Raw genomic sequence first — 16,225 nt, forward strand, 5'->3', positions numbered from 1 at the left:
GAAAGTAAAAACAGGAAGAAAACACTTTGCAATCTAAGAGTGGAGTGACAGGAAACATACTGCATTGCTTTACACTGAGCGAAGAAAAATTTCTAAGCAGAGCACGGGGTTAATACCAAGCATGGACTTAAAAGGTAGCGTGTGTCAGAAGGTCAATTGTCTTCCCAATACAGCACTTGTTTTGGTTTCAGTTGTTCTGGACCACACCACAGTGAAATTACAATTCCACTGCAACTTGTTGTGCAGCACCAAATCCTCCTTTTTTTTGAAAGATTTTCAAAGCACCACATCCACATCTGTGATAGAATTTTTCAACACAAGACCAAAACAATATAATTTAATAATTTTAAAAAAGGAATCTCTTGGAGAAATGACTCACAAAGAGTAAAGTCACAAAGCAAACTGTTCATTTCATTGTCTTTATTCATATATAAACTGCTTATTTTAAATACAGACTGAGTGATCAAAAATTGAACAAATGTATTTTTGGTGACTTGTGAATTTCCATATGAAGAGTCAAAAAGCTTCTGTGTTGCCGTGGGAGGAACACTCGCCATCTCCGAATTCTCTGCTGGATGTGGATGTGGATGGATGACAGGACAATAGAAAAAAATCAAAGACAAGATGGTCAGAATAGCAAAGATGATGAAACAAAGAGTAACATGTAACACATACACTATCTGGGCCTGTAGTTATCAACCACCTCTGAAGTTGAAATGGGACTAAAAATACTATAAGCTCAGATATTTATGAGTCATGCTACGCCCACTCCCCACAGGGAGCTCTCATTTGAAAGAAAATTATGTTACTGTTTTACAATTTTCAGAGCAATAAGATGAAATTAATGACAATGTCTAGTAGGTTTTCCTCTGTGTTGCCAGTATGAAATCACATCTGAAATAATGGAGGCCCCGTTCCCTGATAATGACCTTGGAAGTTAAGAGCATATTTTATTCTTGGGCACTTCTATGAAAAAACCTGCATGTTTCTCAAGACAGCAATTACGTGCAAGTGCATAGAAATGCTAGAGGCATCTTAATGTTGGATCTGCAAAAAGAAATGTCATGTGCCATTTTATAATGACACATTTGTCACATTTGAAGTTGGTATAATCCCATCCTGCAGTTTAGAGCAACATCGTTCACTTGGTGATGTTTCTGTTCACCTCATCCGAGTCCAAGTCAAACACATTAAACTCTGCCCACAGCTGTCACCATGTTCAGCTACTATGCTTTCCCTGAAACGGAAGTGTACAATGTGCTGAACCTCACATTACAATTCACCAAAGCCAAGCAGAGCTGTAAAGACAGCTATAACATGTATGTACTAGTTCAAACCTTTCACAATGCCACAATTTTTGTCATCTTGGCCCCTGACACAGTTGCACACTGACACCTACTAAAAAGGTATTTAGCAGCTGTCAGCAGATGTAATGGTTGCCACGTTTACCATTTTAGGGCTAGATTTACTAACCAATTGCGGTACCACAAACGGGTCTAAAAGAAGTATTGACAGTATTTACAAAGATAGCACAGTGACAAGATTTTGTGAAAGAGGTGTTTGTAACTGACCCTGCTTTAGATCTATTTCTGGGAGTTCCTCTCAAAACATACAAAATATAGGAGTAGACTATTTAAATAAAACACACAAACTGATTTACTAACATTGATACATACAACACAGCACAAACTGTACTGCTAGTTACGCTATTATTTAACGTTAAAAAAAGCACGTCTTATTTTTTCTGCTTGGTACTGAAATGAAGTGGGCTACAATGTTAGCGGCACAGTGGCTTTGAGTCACAGGAAGCTGTACCTGACAGCTGTCTGCTATGCTTCTGTGTAGTATGTTTCTGCTCAGTGGTGCATTTTCAATAAAAAATGTGACCTACTGTTTCGTTAAAAACCTTCCTTGAAGAAAATTGGTCTTGAGGTTTGCTGGTAAACATTGTAGCATTTTCTTAATTAGCTTTAGTTAGAAGTTGTCTGTGTTTGTGCATGTAGCAATACAGTTTATGCACGCAGCATCCACTATTATACAAATTTGGCAACTTGTGGCTCCATAAATCAAGATCATGAGCACCAACCACTGTTAAGGAGGCTTTGCTTTGACCAAGTCCATCTTGTATTTACAGTCTGTGTTGTTAAAAAGTAAGGTTTCTGTTACATATGCATTGCTCAGAAGCTCCACCTGCTTGCTGTTCAAATCTTTTGGTTGTAAGGTGTTTACAGTCGGCTGTCTGTAAGAAAAACTAACTCAGCTTCTTAACTGAAGGGTTGCACCAAGTCAAAGTATGAGACTAAAAACAGGATTACTTTGAACTGTGAATCACAAAAAACTACTTTCAGAAAATAAAATATAAGAAAATAAAATGACATTTCAAATAAGCATAACAGAGCCGCTTTAAAAAAGTTTCTACGATGGATTTGACTAACATGCATGTGGAAAAAAAGGGCTCTGATATCAAAACAATGTGATGCAACTACTGTTTACTATTTCAAATGTTCCCTCAGTTCCCACATGTAGCTGTCCATCTACACACCTGAGACTGCCGCACATCTGCTTTAGTCAGTCTCCTTTTTCAGGTATTTCTTCATGAGTAAAGCCACGTCTCCCCCCTCGCTGCCCTCTGCTTCCAATCTCTCACCCTGCGGCCTCTCAAACCTGCGTCTCGGCCCACCACCCTGGGAGCTTCGTCCTGATCCACCTGAGCTAGAGGACTCCGATTCAGAGCTTTTCCTGCTGTGGCTCGAGGGAGGCAGCTCTCCAAAGTGGACGCTTAGTGCTCTCCTACCTCCTCTGACTGAGCTGGCCAGGCTGCTGGTTGACTGAGCTCTCCTGATTGCGGGCAAGATGTCTGAGGCCGCGTCGTCACGGTCCCCAGGCAGACGCCGATTCTGGAAGACCATGGGTTCTGAACCTAGGGATCCTTCACCTACGTCCTCTGGAATGAGGCTCCCCACCATGCACTGCCGTGCTGCCAGAGGGGAGCGCTGGATGGGAGTTGTGACAGAGTGCAGCGACTTCTCTTCCTCTGGGATGGAGACAGAGGGAGCATGATGACGAGCAGCAAGTGAGGAGAGGTGCGGCAATGAGGGAAGCGATGAGAGAGAATCACATGAGTTAAAGCGAGAGACTTTGCCTCCAGCTGCAGAGAGAGTTTTGGTAGAATGTGGCAGGAGTGGGGAGGATGGTTTCAGGATGCTGGGACCAGGTCTGGGCTCCTGGACATCTTCTGGACTGAGAGAGAGGGCCGAGGCTCTCCGTCTGAGAGTCGATGCTCCGGTTGTTTGATAAATCGCCAAAGAGACGGTACTGCCAGTTTCATCTCCTGCATCACCACCAGCTCTGCGTTTACGAAGTCCTTCCAACAATTCAGACAGAGCTGTGGAGGATGGGGCTCGACCAAGAGATCTGCTAGCAACGCCTCCAGCCTCAGAGCCCTCGTCATCAGGATTCACACAAGAACTAGAGAGTGATAAAAGAAGCAGTTTAAACTACAAACCAGCCCACATGTTTGGCTAACATACACAGACATCTAGGGCTAGAATTAAATATTGTCTCATTTCATCTATTGGGTGTTTATTATCAAAAACATTCTCTGTCCAACTAAACAGCCTAAACAGGGCTGAGCATTATATCAAATCAATTTGATCCATTCAACATTTTTGCTTTTTGAAAAACTCTGAGCACAACATGAAAGCATTAAGCTGAATGTCCACACATCATCTTTGTGATTCTGAAGAATTCAAATATTTTCTGTGGTAGAGCACAAATCAGGAGATTTCAAAGGTACTTTTTGTAATTGACCAAAAACTGTAAGAAACAATATTTTTGATTGAAATGTTACTTCATAAGACGTGCAGTTAGTGGGGATAGGTTAACTGGAAACCCTAAATTGCCCATAGGTGTGAATAAGAGTGCGAATGGTTGTCTATGTCCAGGGTGTACCCTGCCTCTTGCCCTAAGACAGCTGGGATAGGCTCCAGACAACCACCAGCACTCTTCAGTGGGAGAAACATTTCCTCATTCATCCAAGTGACTTCAACTTTTTGGGATTTACTTACTTGAATGATGGAGCATGCATCAAGACAGTAGTTAATAGTAGTGTCACACAGTACTTGAAACACTTATCATAGCTAGTTAGCTCATCAAAAGCATGCTAAGTGATTTATCATTGCAGCTTGAAGTACCTTGTGTTAGCAGACTTACTGTAAGCTGTAGGTGCTGATGGTGTCAGCAACAGACTGACGGCCCCCCTGGCTGCTGTGAAGTGAGCTTCCACCACGGGAGCCTCCTCTAGACACTCCTGACCATGTGTGAATGCCTTCTCCCCCAACAGAGCCGACACTGGACACAGAGTCACTGCAGGACCAAAGCAAACCTCAGAAATCTGCTACAGCCAAATTGAATGAAATTAGATCTTTACCTTTTCAGCTGCTATAAACATGCAAGCACAATAAAAAAGGAAATATGCGACTGCAGCTCCATAAACAGCTGATGATTCCACTGTAAGCCAAGATAGCATTACAGCAGGGGTGGAGCAGCAAGTAATGACTTATAAGATTGGCACACTGCAAACTTTCATGGCGCACTTTATCACAGGACTTTGTTTTTTGCTTACATGCTTACAAAAGGAAATGAAAAATTCTTATTGGTCTATGGTAAAAACATGCTCTAAGGCATACCATCAGTTAAGTTAGTGTCCTGTGGATTTTGGATGTTAGTAGTCATGTACAAAACCCTTCTGTCATGGCCCTGAGTCAGAGACCCAAAGTTTATGCTTTGGACATTCAGCAATATTCTAAAGTTAACTCCCTGGTTTTGGTTCGTATTGTTGTGATCCTTTCCTGTGTGGCATTTGTCATGGTCTTGGGTCGGTGACCCAGTGGGTTTTTTTTCTTGTTTTTATTTATATTTTTTTATTTAGTATTATTCATGGTTCTGTTTTTTGCTTCCCCTGTGTCCTTGTTCCTTGGATAGTCTGTCATGTCTCTCGTGCATGTTAAGTTCTGTCTCCGTGTTTATTAATTTGTTCCCCTGTCGTGTCTCACGCGCCGTCTTGCTCCTCCTGTGTTCCTTGTCTTCAGTCAGGCCGCATCTTAGTATGTGTCTCGTGCTTCCTGTTTTATTTTGATAGTCCGTTGTCCTGTGTTCAGTGTATTCAGTTTTGATTCCTCTCTGTCTCCTCATGTCTGATTAGTCCCAGCTGTGTTCCCACCTGTTTCCCATCCCGTGGTTATCCTGTGTGTGTGTATTTAAGTCTTCAGTTTTGCCCTGTTTATTCTTGTGTTCTCCACCTTGGCTGTGTGTTTCTCGTGTGTTTTCCATGTTCCCTAGTTATGTCTAGTTATGAGTTTCCAGTGAGTTGCCAGTTTCTTATTACTAGTTTATCTTTTGTTTCTTTTCGTGTTTCTTTGTACTTTGATTTTTAGTTCGCTTTCTCAGCTAAATAAATAAAAGTCAGTTTTGGAGTCCTGTGTTTCGGTCCTACCGTTGCCTGCCACAGAGCCCACCATGACACTTTCATATCTCAATCGCCTTGAAGGATAACTAAATACTTTTGACTATTATAAGTATCAATAACAATACTATACTCACCAAATGTAACGTACGGTTACATTGTAACCTTGATTCTCTGAGTGAGAGACTATCTCTCCACTCCATTACATATTCCATATGTATGGGGTATGATACATAGAAGTATGGATACTTCTTGAAGACAGCCGGGCCACGCCCCACAGATTACGTATAAAGCAAGCTGTGCAGGCGTGAAACCAGTGCTAGTTTGATCAGAATGCTTCTCCGAGAAGAGGTTTGGACCAGCCTTGAGGCCCTGTTGCAGGAACAGTGTAAAGATGCCACCACAAAGGAGCCAGCAAAGACAAAGAGCCTCCTCCTGTCTTCATTGTCTTCAGATTCTGATTCAGATGAGGAAGCCCTGTGTAACAGGGTCCTGAGTTTGTACAGAGCAGAACCCACCATCAGCGAGCCAACTGCAGTTGTGGTCCAGTCGAGCAGGCACCCACCCACAACTGTCTGTCCTGGCCCGCAAGTATTTGATTAGTCCTGCCACTTCTGTCCCATGTGACAGACTGTTCTCACTTGCAGGTCACATAGTAACAAAAAAAGAGAGCTGCCTTGAGCTCTGAAAATGTGAACAGGCTAGTTTGTCTAAGTAACTGGCTGAAAGAGATGGACAATAAATAAGCATGGAGGTATTGTGAGTCCAATGGGTTTGTTATTTTTTGCACTAAAATGTTCCATGATCACATTGTTTTAGCCTAATGTACAAAATAATTTTGGCTAAGGTTACTCAGAGTTTAAAGGTGAAGCTAGTCAAATTACCTTTTATCTTTCTGCCTTATTTTTCTAACAAGAAAAACTGCACTTTATGTAGACTTTTTATTATTTTTATTTAAAGACAATGCCATTCTGAAAATGTACTTAAAGTACTTAAAATAGCACTTCCCAGTTTTGGCCAGGGATATTATTTTTGTTTCTCTGTCTTGAATTGAAATGCAGTTTAAATGCTTTTCCCCCCCAGAATGACGGCTACCGCTGATGGGCACCCAGAACCTGCTCCCCGAAAGAGGGGCTGGCTGCCATGTTCAAGCGGGAAAACCACATAAAGGTGGTAGTTGGGGACCATGTCACTGCTGCACAAATGGCAGAGAGGGAGGCACCCCTCCACCCTCACTGGTTGAGTGGGCCTGCACACCTAAGGGGAGAGGAGCTTCTACTGAGGCATAAGCCTGCTGGATTGCCTCTACCTCACAGTGGGACAACCGGGACTTGGACAGGGGCCTGCCCGAGATCCCGGGATGCAAAGAAATGAACAGTTGGTCTGTTGGCCAAATCGGCCGGGTACATGTGATGTACAGCGCCAGAGTTCAAATCATTTTAGAGCCAGCAGACGCTGAGCTGCCTCTCGGTCCAAGCCTTCCATCGGAACTGACTGCAGCTTAACCGACTGGGAGAGGTGGAAGTCCATTTTCCAGTCATGGATTGGCCTTCCCAGAACACAGATCTCAACATTATTAAAGCAACGTAGGATTATCTCAACAGAGAATGGACAAAAGGAAGCCAAAATCCAAACAACCGCTTTAAATATCCTTCAAGATGTCTGGAAAACTATTCCTCAAGATATCTTAAACAAAGTAGTGAAAGCTGCCTAAGAGAACTGTACAATTGTTCAAACTCTGTCTTTTCCTTACATGCTTTACTTCCACATCTCTTTCAATGCACAGCTAATACACAGCTTTTGTAAACTAGGGGACAGGTCCTTGAGCTCAAGTCCTCTATCAGAGCCTATTACTCAATGCCTTGCACAAGGATTCTGGAATGCTGTATGATATTAACAGGACCCTAAGAGCCTCGTTTAGGAATCCAATGGAGGTGAAGGAAAACACAAGAGGCAAACTTCAAGCCAAATGCACAAGTCATAATCAAGTGAGGGGTTCACCAAGGAGATGCTCTGTCCCCATTGCAACCCCCTCAGCCAGATCATTAACAAGGCTGGCTATGTATACTGACTATGAAATACAGCAATCATTAGCCTACTTTAGTAATCTCAGAGGGAAAATTAGTTGTCATAGAAGCATATATACAAGACACAACAAAGAAATCACATAAAATGAAGTGCAGAAATAAAGATATGACTAGATAATAAATTTAGAGATATAAATATAAGGATAAGTCCCCCAGGTTCCCCTAGTGGACTTGTGTTTTGTTATTGTACTTCTGTACTAACCACAGTTTGTCAATGACAAACATGTTAGAGCATAAAGGTGTTTATAAGCACATAAGGCATCTGAGGTTGCAGGTTGATGATTGATTTTATAATTGTAACATCAGATCTGCAGCCATCTGTCTTGGGCACTTGGGTGAAGAGAGGTGCTGAGCTGACAACTGATTCTGGTGGTAATGCCAGAACCAGATGGTGGACACCACAGATGAAGAGAGGTTTCAGGCTAAAGGAGTCACCACAAGTAGGAAGAGGAATTCCACACACACCGTCTACAGCTTTGGTGGAACACTGCTTACCTCAACTGAGGCTATAATCAGGCAGTGAAAAGTACACACAAAGTGAGGAGGATCTCCTCAATACCATAGTTGTGCCTTCTATTGTGGAAGCAGAGTAGTCCACAGTGATGCAAATGCTGCACCAATCTGTTGGGGTGAAGAGAGAGCTGAGCATAAAAGCAAAGTTGTCGATTAAAGAGTTAATTTACATTCCTACGCTCACCTATGGTCAGCTCACCTAAGCTTGGCCATACGAGAGGGACTCTGAGTAGAGCCGCTGCTCCTCCATATCAAAAGGAGCCAGATGAGGTATTTTGGGCATCTGACTAAGATAGACGCCTCATAGGTGAGGTATTCTGAGCATGTCCGGTAGGGGGCCCCTGGGGGAAACCAGAATTTGCACGAGAGAGATTATATCTCATAGCTGGCTTGGGAACTTCTTGGTGTCCCCGTAGATGAACAGGAGAAGGTAGCTGGGGTGAGGGAAGTCTGGGCTTCTCTGCTTAGACTGCTTCCCCCCACCATCCATATAAGCAGCAGAAAATGGATGGAGACACACACACACACACACACACACACACACACACACACACACACACACACACACACACACACACACACACACACACACACAGAAACAGCTAAAACAAAACTCAACCCTAACCTTGGTGACCTGATGATGTAGCTGACTTAATTGTGCATTGACTTTGGTGATATACATGGATATGATGGAAATCAAGGCCAAAGCTAGTTGAAAATGCAATGAAATTTTAAAAAAAAAAGGCTATGTCTTTTTTATCCTGTTATTTATCATCACAACAATATGCATAATAAGAACACTTCAAGCTCAGATATTTTTAGGTCATACACATATACACAGCCACACACACAGCCAAGAGTTTCTTACAGGTCTTTCTTTCGAGTAAAGGACTCCACAGCAGTGTGAACACTGGATTGAAGGGCAGATTGGTGAAAGTTGAGTTCAGACATACAAATATCATCACTGAACCTGAGAGGAGCTACCTCAGTGAGGGCAAATTACCTTTCAGTGTCGCTGTCATCACTCGATTCTACTTCCTCTAGGGCAGCCTGAAGATCAACGATGCGCCGGATGGACGTCTCCAGGTCCGCCTGTAATGCCTGTCTGACAGTGCTGAGCTCTTCAACCTTCATTTCCTGTACAAAAAAGAGGAAGATGACAGATGCAGGGATGAATAAGATGGTCATCTTTTAACAGACCTGCTTGCTGTGCCCCAGCACACATCAGCAGTATTTATTAGCAAATTATTACATATGCAAGCTGACATCCAGAGAAAAAAAGTGATTTCTTAAATCATTCCATCTTTTTCTTACTGACTCTCTGTCTCTCATATCCTGTCACATATGTATGCACCTACACACAACCAAAAGCTTTCAGGCTTTTGCCTTTGTTGGTTTTGAGACGGGTGTGGGAGCCACAGCTGTCATAGAAACACATAAGCATGTACGAGTGTGTGTATGTGTGCACCCCCATAACCTTGAAGAGACAATGAGGATTAATCACAGTCAGAGAGAGGAAGCAGGATGAGGGAGAGATGACGTTGGGTATGGTGGTGGAGAAGTCGGAGGAAGAGAGAGAGAGTTTTTGTGTGTGTGTGTGTGTGTGTGTGTCTGTCTGTGTACATGCACATGTGTGTGTGCCTGTGTGCATGCTGTTGTGTGTATGATTAAATCCATTTATATGGGGGTGTGTCTAAGTCTCCATTGCTGGTTGGTAGGTTGTTTAAGGGCATTCTTGTGTCTGTCTGTGTGTGTGTGAGTGTGTTGCTTTGTGCAAATAACTTAATTCCTGGAGCTCCTTCTCATTTTCTTGGTTCAGCTCAGAGGTCACAAAGAAATGTGAAGTTAGTGAGAACAAGAACATGACTGAATGTGTAACTGTAAGTAGCAGCTTTAAAGTCTGCTCGGCTGCTCAGATCTTCATCTAACTCACTTGTGCATTCACACTAGAGTAAAAATAGGTCCTCCCTCCCTTTTTTCCCCCCCATGTAAAGCTTTTATTAGTTCTTTAACATTTGTAGTTTTTTCAGTCATCTGTGACACCGACTCCGCCGTGACATCCGTCATACTCTGAGTTGAGGGTCCATTTGCTTGTCATTGCTCCTCGGAGTCGCTGAGTGGCAAGAATTCTCCTACGGGTGACTGAGGATGAAATGTGAAATTGTGAAATTTCCAGTGCCATTACTAAAAACTAATGTCTTCCTAGTTCCTTTCTCTCTGTTTGAGGCATTGGATGAGTCCCTCTCATTTGCAATGAATGGGTCGCTTATTAAGTCCGCCTTGCACGCATTTAGAGATGGAGACATCAGCTCCAATTTTAATACTTTGTGCACTGTCGCTACCAAGTTCTCCAATTTTGCCATCATTTTCTCCAATTTTGTTTTTCCAGCTGGACTTTGTGGAGCTGCTATGGAGTTTGTTTCTGCGAAGGCTTCAGTTTTCAGACCTGGAGGCTATATCTGTCATGGTCCTGAGTCTATGACCCAGCATTTTGAGTCTCTGTTAGATTTAAGAGATATTTATGTTTAAGCTTGAGTTTAGTACTTCCTAGTGCCTCTGAGTTTTATTATCTATATTTTTGGTTCTTGGTTACTGTTTGATTTCTTTCATGTCCTAGTGTTGTTTCTGTGTCTTGCTGTCTGAGTCTCCAGTGCCAGTCAGTCTTGTCTCCATGTTTGTTTACCTTTTTGTCTACATTCAGCTCGTATGTCTCAGTCCTGGTCTCTGCGTTAGGTACTTCCCGTCTTATTTTGAAAATCCCTCATCTCATGTGCATTATGTTCAATTCCCCCCCCCCCCCCCCCCATGTCATTATGCCTGATTTGTTCATGCTGTGTTCCCCAGCTGTCTCTACTCAATTAATCACCCTCCTGTTTATATATATTGTGTCAGTCTCCCTTTGTCTATTGTCAGAATGTCAGTCACCTTTCATTTGTAGTTCCAGTGTTTTCTTGCCCTAGTTTATATACTATATTAGTGTTTCTAATTTCCTCAGGTACTTTACTTTTCACCATAATGTATTTTGCTCATCAGCCTAATTAAACAGTTTGCCTTTTGTTTACCATAATCCACATCTGTGTGTCTGCATTTGGGTCCTCATGCTCCTATTCACTATACATGATAATATCCCCCTTTCATACAGACAGTGAAAAAGCTATTGAGAAATCACCAGCCTTTGACGTGATAATCATTCAGCCTTTCGAACACAGACTAATTCTGTTGCTTGCTTTATTATTTTCTTCAGTGGTTTGAGGGTCTGATCCTATCTAAGCTGTCTAAGAACTCTGAATCAAGAAAATGCAAATCAAATCAAAGTTGTTACATTATTTCAAGCCCACAGAGCCCAAAAGCCTGAGAACAAAGTTCAATGTAATCAACGAGCTCTGATTACATTGATTTAATTAATTTGATGTGTCCATAACCTAAAATATATTTTTGTTTGTTTGCTTTGGTCCCTTTTTCGGTTCAGTTTTTCTTCCCACCTCTGTATCTAGATGTGGACAGTAACAAGTACAAATACCTTGTTACTGTACTTAAGTACAATTTTTAGGTATCTTTACTTTCCTTGAGTAGTTATTTTTTGTGTACTTTTTTACTTTTACTCCCTACATTTTTAAACAAATATCTGTACTTTCTACTTCTTACATTTTCAAAACAGGCTCATTACTTCTGGTTAAATGCATTTGGGTCGAATTATTATTTCGTCACTGTGAGCCTTCAAACATCAAACCCATGTAAGCTCAAACAGTAACACAGGAAAGGGATTCCTGTTTGTTTATTAATCACCAGAGGATGATGCATAAAAAGAGATTACATGTGCCAAAGGGGTTAAAAGTGGGACGGTGTTTTTTTTGTTTTGTTTGTTTGTTTATTTACTGACACAACACTGGAATGACTGCAGGTTTCCGTAAGTTGTGGTTGCGGTACCTTGGCATCTAGCTCACCCTACTGAAGAGAAGAGAGCATAAAGGGAGTGACTTTTTTTTAAGTGGCAGGTTAGTTTAAATAAAATGTTTCTATCTGTTCAACAATCATCAGCAAACACACAAACTGTGTGCAGTTTGTCATAGAGTGTGTTGCTAGCTAAAGATCCAGCTGCTTCAGAGCTAACTTCACTCAGAGATGGAGTGTACATTTGTACATGTGACATTATGTTTTTTCATATTGTGAAATATGCTGCAAAACAAAATGAGGTAGACTAACTGCTATGTAAAGGCTGCATAAGAATACTCTGGAGTTTAGTGCAGGATAAACAGGTTAGTTTGCTGTACTGTGATGGATTTAAAGTAAAGAACAGTGTGACTGGTGCACAGTGGCTGTGGTTTCATGGTCAGAGTGTAGCAGAGATAAGATGGGGCCTGATTATTCAAGACCTTGTATGTGACAAGCAGGATTTTGACTTCAATACTGAATTTAACAGGGAGCCAATGAAGGGAAGTCAACATAGAAGAAATATGCTCTCCCTTTCTAGTCCCTGTCAGTACTCTTGCTGGAACATTTTGGATTAACTGAAGGCTTTTCGTGGAGTTTTTAGGACATCCTGATAATAACAAATTACTGTAGTCTAAAGTAGAAGCAATAAATGCATATTGAGTAACTCCAGTTAGTACTGCCCGGCTCTGTAGAATTCTGTTGTTTTCCGGCCTTGCTTTGGAGTAACCCTCGTCTCTGTGATTAGGTTTTCTGGATCTGCCCGCATTGTGACCCCTGAATTAAGAAGCAGAAGGTTAGAGGCCATCAAGGTCTTTATGTCTTTAAGACAATCCTGCAGTTTAACTAATTGGTGTGTTTTATCTGGCTTCATGGATAGATAAAGTTGTATCATCTGCATAGCAATAAAAATGTATGCTATGTCTTCTAATGATACTGCCTAAGGGAAGCATGTATAATGTAAACAGAATAGGTCCTAGCACTGAACCCTGTGGAACTCCATAATTAATCTTAATGTGTGAAGAGGACTCTCCATTTACGTGAACAAATTGGAGTCTATTAGATAGATATGATACAAACCACTGCAGCGCAGTATCTGTAATACCTACAGCATGTTCTGATCGTTCTAATAGAATATTATGGTCAACAGTATCAAACGCTGCACTAAGGTCTAGCAGGATAAGCACAGAGATGAGTCCACTGTCAGAGGCCATAAGAAGATCATTTGTAACCTTCACTAAAGCTGTTTCTGTGCTGTGATGAGCTCTGAAACCTGACGGAAACTCTTCAAATAAGCCATTCCTCTGCAAATGATCTGTTAGCTGTTTGACAACTACTCTTTCAAGGATTTTTGATATGAAAGGAAGGTTGGAGATTGGCCTATAATTAGAGATAGGTTGATCATTTTCAAGATTCAAGCATTAATAGTAGGACTTTTTTGAGCAGTCTTGTAGGAATGGGGTCCAAAAAGACATGTTGATGGTTTGGAGGAAAAAGACTCTAAATGAATATCCATGGTACTGAAAGTAGCTGTAGATAATGTTAATATTAAATCTGTGAGACAATTATGAGTGATTTTTTCTCTAATGGCTAAAATTTTATTTCGCTAGGTCATTGTTAGTTAAGGTTAAAGAAATAATTGGCTCAACAGAGCTTTGACTTTTTGTCAGCCTGGCTACAGTGCTAAAGAGAAACCTAGAGTTGTTCTCATTTCTTCAATCAGTGATGAAAAGTAAGATGTTCTAGTTTTACGGAGGGCTTTCTTATAAAGCAACACACTATTTTTTTTGTGGTTGTGGTGTTTGCTCACACTTTTATCCCACAGCATTGTGCCGAAGTCCCAGTGCTGTCCAAACCGTGCTGCTATGATTGCACTCTGTAGTAATGACACTGATGTTTTCAGATAACAAAGCAGCTGTTTTTGTTAATGAGTAGAGCTGAGAAGTGAGTGTTTTAAAAGTCTGCTTTACTTTTAGTTGTAGCCTGGAGGAAGTGTTTCCTGCCAGGACTTTTTAAGTTTAAAATCATGTGTCACAGCCTGTGTTGTGAAACTCCTGTTGAGGTTTATATATAGCAGCCTACGTGCTGCCCGTGTAGTGGTGATCTATCTGCAAGCAGCAGGGATACCAGAGAAATGTATGGAAATAAGCTTTTATTAGCTATTCTTTTATCTTCCTTTGTTTTAATGAAACAGAGTTCACATTAACACAATCTGAAAGAATACGATACATAGAATAGGATACGTGTTTAAATGTGCTATATGAATAAAATCACTAGACTGTAACCTGCACATTTAACTCTGCCAAGAAGGGTATGCTTTTGGTAGCATTTTTTGTCCACCAGTGTCATTCTGTCTGTAAACACAACAGCTCGAAAATTTCCATTAAAATTTGGCTTCCATACACCGATGACTTCAAGGTCAACATGATTTATTCATGGAAAATTGTCAAAAAGCCTTTTAAGTTAGAATCTACAATTCTTACAAGTGTGATGTGTATTCTCAATGTATAGAAAATACCCTATAAAGATTTTAAATATCATGTCACGTTTGACTTTTGACCTCACTTTTACATTTCACTACTTTTCTTTGAAACTGACCCCAAAATGTGTTATATCTCTAAAGAAAGTATTGTCCACACTGACAATGAGCTGCACAGTTAGTTAGAAATACACTACAGCATAATATTATATAATAAGCTAAGTTATTCATGTCTGTTTACTTACATATCAATACATTTTATCCATTGCCTGCTCCTACATAATGTTTCTGTACACAAACCTCTGTCATGCTATCCTTATCTGATTTTTACAGCAATACAAACTTCTTGAAGTACATTTAAAAATAACAGAGAAGCCTAAATGAATAAATGCAAAATGCAATACTGTTCCTTTAACAGGGGATGCTGCTCAGAGAATGAGTTGCCCTAGTGGAGGTTTGCACTTTTGTGGTGCTTCTTGTTTATTTTTATTTTTAGGTTAGTTACATCAAAATTTCAGACTTGGCATTAATAACACGTCCTTCACTGTCCCAAACAAACACAGTCTTTGCCCCAGATTTAGTTTGTTGCAAAAATTGCTCACTCAATTTCCGATACAGGATTAGTCAGCAGACAATACAAGGAAACTTTTTATGATAACTGATATGGTAACATGTTGTAATAACCATTGCTAATAAACAGAAAACTGAATATGTTGTGAACTAATAATATGTTGGCACTCACTAATGATTATTGTACATTAATGTGTTTAAATGCAGTGGTCAAACACATGTACATATATCTCATGTAGATATACATGGTGAGTGTTAAAACTGAAATGAATTATTTCATTAAAGTGAAAAAGAGTCTTACTAAAATCAGCTTCGACTTTACATGATACTGGACCGATTATTATTTTATTGCTTGCCAACAGTAAAATAACCATCGCTCATGATATCGGTTATTACAAGGTGTGGTTACCAGCTCCATGCGTCTGCGGCTGCTCTCCTGCTCTGCCTGGCTCAGCTCCTCCATTTCCAGTCTCATGTCCTGCACACGCTGCTGGTAGTAGCGGGCATTCTCTCTCTCCCGAGCCTCGGCCTGTGCGCTCTGCTCCAGCTCCTCTCCCAGACGAACCACGCTGTCCCTCAACCGCAGCACCAGCACCTGCGGGAGACGTAGGAGCTGCAGGCATGTTCTCGCATGGTAACAAGTGTAGATGAATCATCCGAGCTTACCTCAAACCTCTTCACTTGCCCTCTCTGAAACTCTAATTTATTTTCCAGGTCACGTACACGTGCCTCTTGTTTACTGACAATGCTGCGCCCCACAGTGGACGATTCCAGGAACTGCACCCTCGATACACACTGCTGGAGCTGAGTTGCAAGCCAAAAACATTTAGAGGATCAATGTGCAGATATATCAGAAAGCGTGAACGTGCTCCACCTGAAGCTGGCATGTATATTCAGACTTGCAACAAGCAGGTTAAATGCTCCATGAATCCTTCACAACCTCACCCCAGCTAATTTCAAAAGCACAATTGGTTCATAAACCCCCGAGTGATCCTTTTAATTTCTGATTGTCAAAGCAAAGATACCTCTTCTTGGAGAGACTGTTTCTGTTTCTTCACCTCCTCCAGTTCAGCTTGCAGTTCTCTGATCTGAGCAATATCACTGGAGGACTGAAGGGGACAAAGCAAGAGAAAGTCACCTGAAGTGAATGATGACTTAGGTCATCAACAGGATCTGAAGGAT

At 41.2% G+C, this 16,225-nt stretch overlaps 1 protein-coding gene across 1 annotated transcript in view; it reads right to left on the reverse strand.

Annotated features, from left to right (window-relative positions):
- Nucleotides 1–424: 424 nt before the first annotated feature.
- The window catches only part of LOC134630502 (unconventional myosin-XVIIIb-like), a 52,044-nt gene continuing 36,243 nt past the window's right edge, over nt 425–16,225 (reverse strand). The window contains exons 36-43 of the mRNA XM_063477822.1: nt 16,069–16,152; nt 15,710–15,847; nt 15,453–15,638; nt 9,068–9,201; nt 8,933–8,974; nt 4,213–4,365; nt 2,543–3,468; nt 425–571 (exon numbers count right to left, since the gene is read on the reverse strand). Of these exons, the coding sequence (XP_063333892.1) occupies nt 2,565–3,468; nt 4,213–4,365; nt 8,933–8,974; nt 9,068–9,201; nt 15,453–15,638; nt 15,710–15,847; nt 16,069–16,152 (1,641 nt within the window). The 3' untranslated portion in view covers nt 425–571; nt 2,543–2,564. The remainder of the gene's footprint in view (nt 572–2,542; nt 3,469–4,212; nt 4,366–8,932; nt 8,975–9,067; nt 9,202–15,452; nt 15,639–15,709; nt 15,848–16,068; nt 16,153–16,225) is intronic.

This window comes from Pelmatolapia mariae, linkage group LG7, assembly GCF_036321145.2.
Source record: "Pelmatolapia mariae isolate MD_Pm_ZW linkage group LG7, Pm_UMD_F_2, whole genome shotgun sequence".
In the NCBI taxonomy this organism is placed as follows: domain Eukaryota; kingdom Metazoa; phylum Chordata; class Actinopteri; order Cichliformes; family Cichlidae; genus Pelmatolapia; species Pelmatolapia mariae.